Source organism: Penaeus vannamei, chromosome 36, assembly GCF_042767895.1.
Source record: "Penaeus vannamei isolate JL-2024 chromosome 36, ASM4276789v1, whole genome shotgun sequence".
Lineage (NCBI taxonomy): Eukaryota > Metazoa > Arthropoda > Malacostraca > Decapoda > Penaeidae > Penaeus > Penaeus vannamei.
In genome coordinates, this window is record NC_091584.1 from 1,093,545 (window position 1) to 1,101,044 (window position 7,500).

The 7,500-nt window shown below is 46.1% G+C and overlaps 1 protein-coding gene across 1 annotated transcript in view; it reads left to right on the top strand.

Annotated features, from left to right (window-relative positions):
* The window catches only part of LOC113826868 (protein hairy), an 8,173-nt gene that overhangs the window by 603 nt on the left and 70 nt on the right, over positions 1-7,500 (top strand). Inside the window, exons 2-3 of the mRNA XM_027379769.2 lie at positions 1,876-1,971; positions 2,205-7,500. The exon at positions 2,205-7,500 is cut by the window's right edge and continues 70 nt beyond it. Coding sequence (XP_027235570.2) covers positions 1,876-1,971; positions 2,205-3,335 — 1,227 coding nt within the window. The 3' untranslated portion in view covers positions 3,336-7,500. The remainder of the gene's footprint in view (positions 1-1,875; positions 1,972-2,204) is intronic.

Consider the following 7,500-nt stretch of genomic DNA (forward strand, 5'->3'; position numbering starts at 1 on the left):
AATAATAAACTGACGGCAATTAAACGATAAGCAACAGCTGTACCGGTATAAGCGTTTGTAGATTTTATGCTGAGAGAAAAGGAAAGTTAAAGGGATGCTGAATCACTGAACAAACAGCTTAATCTGCAGTTGATTATTGACATGACGAGAGACAAAGACAAACAGACTATTGAAAAGATATGAACTTGTAAAAAAAATACATTAAATTATTGATTATGCAATTTAGAATTTAAATCTGAGGAAATATGAAGTTGAATCTAAGTAAACATAGTTAAATATACGTAAATGTAAAGTTAAATTTAAATGAATATAAAGAAAACAAGGTTATTTACCTTCAGTTAGCGTAGAGTTTAGACGAAAACCCTTATATGGATTTAGATAAAAACCTGACATAAGGAAATACCTCAAAAATAACGACGGAAAAATCTTTATCGTAGGCATAGACTTTGAACTTTTCCGAATGCTAAGTTCAATGGCAAGAAGGGAAAAATTACAGAGGAAGAATTTGCGGTAACAAATATCTTTTTTTCTTAAGTACCCGCCCCAGAACGTGTTGGGCGCCTTTTTTTACTCTTAATCTCTTTTTGTCGTTTCCTTTTTTGTAAATTCTATCTAGACTTGTCTGTCTCGCCTCAGTGAGTTCGCGATTGAGGAAGCCAAAGCCAGTGCCAATGTCGAGGTGACTAAGTTCGCTGACATTACCGAATTTGGACATCATGTTGCAGTTTCTTTTTGTTTGTTCGTTTGTTAATTATTTCCTCCCACTATTCATCTCCTTTTCGTCCCTGCTTTTGTGTTTTTATCTTTGCTTTTACGTCTATTTCGTGTCCCAAGTAATTTCAAATGTGATTCCGAATGTCTATCAATGTGTTCGTTTTATAATTAATATCAATATCTTTCCCTCACTAGCCACTAACCCCCCCCACTCCCCCCACCCCCTTCCATCATCACCTAACTCCCTCACCTAAAAATGATAATAGATAAAGATAGATGATAATCATTATATTATTTGTCGTTATTATCATCATCACTATTATTATCCTCATTGAATTGATGATAATATTAGTAATTCAAATATAATGATGATGATGATGATCAGAATAAGGATATCTATAATGACATTGATGAAACTAATAATAGTGATGAAAATGATGATTATGATAACGATCATTATCATCATTGTGTTAATGACAATTCAATATCTATTGCATGAATAAAATTGTATACGTAAGTAGATAGATAGAATAAACAAGAGTAAAGATAAAAATCCTCAAAAAATTCTTCCTTTTAACCACAACGAGAAGACTCCACAAAAACGGGGTTTTCCCCTCTCCCTCACTCCTCCTTCCTCCTCCTTTCTCCTCCTCCCTCTACCTTGCTACCTCCTTCCCCTCCTCCTCCTTCTCCTTCTCCTTCCCCTTCCCCACCTCCCTCCTCTCCATCCCCCATCTCCTTCTCCTCTTCCTTACTTCCCCTTCCTCCTCCTCCCTACCTTCTTCCCCTCCTCCTTTCCTGTTTCTCTATCTCTCCTTTCGCCTTTTTCTCCTTCCCTACCCCCCCCCCATTTCCTTCCTCCTCCTTCCACTTTTCCATCCTCCCTCCCTCCCTCCCTCCTTTCCCCTCCTCCCTCCCTCCCTCGCTCCTTCTTTTCCCCCTCCTCCCTCCTTCCCTCCCTCCTTTCCCCCTCTACCCTCCTTTCTCCCCTCTCCCTTCCCTCACCCCCTCCACCCTCCTTTCGCCCTCCTCTCTTCCCTCTCCCCTTCTCCCCCTCCGCCCTCTCCCCCTCCTTCTCTCCCTCCCCCCCTCTCCTCCCGACTAAAGAGCATCACCAGCACCTCGATGACGTCATAATAACGGCATCCGCGTCTCCCTCAGAGCAACAAGCCGCTGATGGAGAAGAAGCGACGCCAGAGAATCAACCGCTGCCTCAACGACCTCAAGACGCTGGTGTTGGAGGCCCTCAAGAAGGATGTGAGTAGGCGGGGCTTATGCGCTGCTGTTGGCGTCCGGCGTGGTTGGGCGTGTGAATGGGCGGGTTTGGGGGAGGGGGGGAGGGGGAGTGTTGTTGTTGTTGATTGTTGTTGTGTGTGTGTGTGTTTGAGTAGGGGTGGGGGGGTGGGGGGGGGAGGGTGTGTATTTGTGCGTGTGTATAGACAGATTTTGTCCTCCCTGCGCGCCCCACTGACACGGCCTTCCTCCCGCAGCCCTCCCGCTACAGCAAGCTCGAGAAGGCCGACATCCTGGAGATGACGGTGCGCCACGTGCAGGCGCTGCACCGCCACGAGTCCGCGGGCGTGCGCGGGCGCATGGCGGGCGGCGACGAGATGTCCAAGTACCGCGCCGGCTTCGCGCAGTGCGCCGCCGAGGTGTCCCGCTACCTGTCGGGCATGGACGGCCTCCCGCACGACCTGCACGCCAACGTGCTCAGCCACCTCAACGCCATCGCGTCCTCCGTCACCTCCAACGTCAACGCCAACGCCACCTGCGTCCAGAACAGCGTCAACGTGGCCGCCAACCCGCCGCCCATCATCTTCGTGCTCAACGCCGCGCCCGCCGCCGCAGGGGCGTGCGTGCAGCCGCAGGTCGCGCCCGTGGCCACGCAGCCCGTCGCCTTCCAGGACAGCGCGGGGAACTCCCTGGGCGCGCAGCCGCACGTGACGCTCGTGACCACCGCCAAGCCGCAGCAGGCCCTCCCGCAGCTCCAGCCGCAGCCGCAGCAGGGCGGCCTGCAGATCCTGCCGACGCGCCTCAGCAACGGCGACCTGGCGCTCGTGCTGCCGGCCGCCATGCCCGCCGCGCGCGCGCCCGAGGACCGGCGGCAGCCGAGCGCCGCGCTGCAGGCGTCGTCGCCCGTGCTGACGGCCATCCTGACGTCCGGGCGGGGCCAGGCGGCGCCCGCGGCCGTCGTGGTGCAGCCGCCCGCGCTCTCCGCCGGCAGCGACGACTCGGCGCTGGGCGCGGAGTCGCACGACGCGTCCGACAGCGACATGAGCTCCGGGGTCAGCACGCCGCTGTCCTCCGTCAGCAGCGCGGGCTCGCCCCTGCCGCTGGAGGAGGGCGGGAGGGCGTCCCCGAGGCGCCCAGGGACGTCGCGCGCCTCGCCCACCATCAGGCCGCACGTGTGGAGCAGCAACCACTTCCGGGAGGAGCTGGGCGCGCCGGCGGGCCCCCCCCGGGCCGCCCCCCGCCGGCAGCCCGTCCTCGCACCCAAGCCCACCTACGCCCCACGCCCCGCCCCCGCCGACGCCCCGTGCGACGCCCCCAAGCCCCGCAAGGACAGCAGCCCCCCGAGGGCGCCCCCGCCGCCGCAGAGCATGTGGCGCCCGTGGCACTAGGGGCGCCCCTCCCCCCTCCGCGCCCACACCGTACCCACCGCCCCCCCCCCCCCCTCCGTCCAGCCGCCGTCTCGCCGCCTGGAGAGTACAACGCAGCGCCCAAGAGAAGCTCGCCGAGGAGAGGAGAGGACGAAGCCTCAGTACAATAGGCCTCAGGTAAGGCTTCGAGGTTCTGGCCGTTGACTTTTTTCCCTCAAGACGTCTGAAGAACTCTCTCTCCTCAAGGGCTCCACGAAGCTGTCGATTCCTTCCATTCCCTCTGCACATTCTCGCCGAAGCTGACTTTCCTTTAGAGAGAGCAGAAGAGAAGAACGGGGATTAAGGGTCACACGTTCCTCCCCATCTCCTAAGACGTTCAGTAATGTATATTGGCCTAATCATGTCTTGGGTTTTTTGACGTTCACGGAATCGACAAGTGTTCTTTTCTCGGCATCTCCCTGGATAATCCCAGAATACGAAGAATAAGAAAAAGAAATCATGTCTTCAGTCTCCCCTCAAAAGAAAAATTACAGACGAATGTAAAAAAAAATCCTTACAGACGATAAATAAGGAATCCACTAAGAAGAGGAGGGACGAAAACTGAAAGAAGACAAAAATACGAAAGAAGATGGATGAAGATGAAGTATTCTTGGAAAAAAAAGATAGAAAGCATGGAGGGCATACCACCTCGCCCGATGATCTCATTTTATCGCCAGAGGTCCTTAACTAGCAATCGAGGGAATCAACTGCAATTGGTCGCTGAACAAGCTCGTTCATCCGACGCCGAACGAGAAGAAATAATCCTCCCAACTTGAGGATTTCCACGAGAAAGAGAAGAAGAAAAATCAAAAGAGGAAAAGCTATCTATATACACACATCCTTCTCGTCCCTCAAATGCTGGTTAAGTCCTTCAATTTTTTTTTCTCAATTCTTTTTGATTACCGTTATCACTTTTTTACGCTTAACAACACTAGGGCCAACTAACAGTCACCGCCATGCACTGTGTGTTGCACTGCACCTGCACCATTGCACCCTGTGTGTTTTTTACTGCACCGTTGTACCTTGCACTTGTACCTGCACTGCCCGCACCCGCACCTGCACCACATTACCTCACAGAATGGCCCACGGGGGTGCTATTGCCCTGAGGTAGTTCGCAAAAGGGGGTTCCAAAAAGTCGCTAGTCGTTAGGGAAGTTAGTGGAGTATGAAAGTAAAGTTAGAAAACCGATTGGACTTGTTTTTGAAGGGCCTGGGGAATCCACGAGCGGTTGAGAATGAGATAGATTGAGGTAGATCAAGGAAGTAAGTTCGTCGATTCAGTTTTGTTAATGTTTGGTTTGAAATTTGACTTTTTTTTTCGAATTTATGACCTTTCTCATTTATTCGTTAATTCATTTTGGGGGTTCTAAAACCTCGATTTTGTTATCGTTGTTATTCCATATTTCCAAAAGTCATTTTATCTATCTCTACTCACTGGCATGGTCCCCAGCTCTTTACAAGTCGGCAGATATCAAAATAAAGACAATATACAAAGCAATATATGCATAGATAGATAGATGAATACGCATAAAAGGAACATACATAAGTCAGGCATAACGTGTGCCATTTCAAGAAACCTGTAATTTTCCTTTTAACGTATCTCGCGAAAACTCTTTCTTGCCAACAATCAAACAGTTAGTGTCTTAGATATTGCAAGAACCTTCCTTCCGTTGCAAATGTTGCCAGAACCCCGCGAAATGCAGCGAAAATACCTCCTGGGCAGTAGCAGTCCCCCTGGGGTTCCTTCGCCAAATCGTGGTGGTGTGTTTACTGTGATTCTGCCAAGACCTCTTGTGCCCATAGCCTATGTTATCCTTGTCCCTCATCCCTTATCCTTGTTATCCCTATTATCCCTGTTATCCCCTTATTATTATTATTATTATCAATGATTATTCTCCTCTCTTCTTCTTCTACAAGCGTCGCATGTTTTCCTTTGTTTCTTATCCAATGTCCCTCTTATCCTTTTAACCCTATTCCTTATCCTTTGACCTTATACCGTGTCCCTTTTCCCCCCTTTCTCCAAGTGCCATACTTTGACCTCCTCGCCCCTCCCGCCCTGACCTCATATGACCTCGTATATATTTTTAAAGCAATTTTTTTTATTCTTTATTACCAAAGTAGGTTTGAAGAAAACCTTTTGGAAGTGAAGCTCAAATTCCATCTCTTTTTTTCTCTCTCTCTCTTCCTTTTCTCTCTTTCTTTCTTTCAATATTTCTTTAGATTTTAAGTGAACCAAACTTGTCTGTCTTTTTTCCTGTCTGTTCTTCCATTATTTTTTCACCTTGCTCTTCACACGAACTTTATTTATGATTTTTCAATATACTAAAGGCATTTCTGTCTTTATAAATCTTTTTAAATCATAAAAGTAATTATTCAAACTCACTCTGTAGTCTTTTCTACTTTAAAATATAATCCTCGGCCTAATCATTCTAGTTTATGTGATTAGGGAAAAGGAGGATTGATACAAACACTTACAAAAGTATACTTAGAGAAAACATACAGTCATTCGCAATAACAGATGAATGTTTAAACAACTATTTATACTTTGTTTTTTTTCACAAGCTTAATCATGCATATTCACACACAAAACACACACACACACACACACAAACACACATACACACACACACATACACACACACACACACACACACACACACACACACACACACACACACACACACACACACACACACACACACACACACACACACACACACACACACACACACACACACACACACACACACGCACACAAACAAGCAAGCAAACATTCACAAAAACAAACAAATACATAAACAAACAAAGACAGACAAGCACATACGAACAAAAACGCAAAGCCGTGTTCGAAAGGGTGGATCACAAACCGATTCGGACACAGCGTCCATTTCCCGCCATTTCTTCTCATTGCTCAAAACTTTCCGATCTTAATTTTTCTTTCCTTTCTAAGCTCATCAAAGACAAATCATCAAACTTGCGGCCAAAGAGAATTATTTGGCTTCACCATCTAGTCACCCACCTCCACCTGCTAGCTAATTAATGTGAGCCTTACGACCTGGCGTGATAGAGGTCAGATTAGCGTGATTCCGAGATTTGCAATCGAGTTACCTAGTGCACTTTTTTTTTTAATCTTTGGTGGTCTACGAGCGTAAAATTTAACTACTGCTCTTTGTCCCTTAATATACTTAGACATTTTTAGAGATAAATCAATAGCATTACAATGTACTTAATCAAAAAAAATCATATGAAAGGACGCCTTTGAAAAAGTAAATAGATAAAATAAAATAAATAAGCTCGTAGCAACTGCATAGTTGCAGGAGCTGACCTGCATCTCCCAGACGGTCTCTCCGGTATCCGCGTCTGGGAGCATTAGGGGTCAGTTCATAATGCAATATGAAGGTCCCTTTCACCCTTATCGTATTTTCTCGTTATCTGCAACGTATATTTTCATATTTTACGCTTTTATTTTCGTTTCGTGTTTCTTCAGTTTAGATGTCATCTCATGTCGGAATCTTTTAGATAAATATTTTTTTGCAATGAGTTAATCTTGTTACCAGGTTAGAGTTAATTTCAAGAAAGAAAAAAAAAAAAAATATCTTACAACGGAAAACCGCTAAGTTCGTAAGGCTCATGGCATTATACCCAAGCGATGGAAAAATCGCCTTTAGCTGTTGTTATTTTTTTTTCCTCTTGGTTTTATTTATCATTTTTTTTATTGTTTTTTTTTGTGAACATTACGAGGTTTGTGAACAAGGCTGGGCAAGATCTCAAATGTATCCTATAGTGATGGAATAAGTCATATGCGATTTTATTAATCTTTGCATGTCTCAAACACCTACCAAACCCTTTTAAAAACATTAATATTAACAGCAATAAAATTTTCCGTAAACACCCACAGAAAGAATCTACTTAATATCTACTTAATATATTGATATGAATATATTTTTGTTATTGTAAATAAATCTGGAATTTTATGTCAGTTCGTTTGAGCTCGTAATCCATCTTCATGTTTGGAAAAAATAAAAAAAATATGAAGATGGAAAAAATGAATATATTATCAGGCGTATCTACTTAAACATATGACTGTTTATATTTTTAAATTAATTTATATTTTATTTCCACCCGCCAAGGGGTCTTGGGTCAACTTG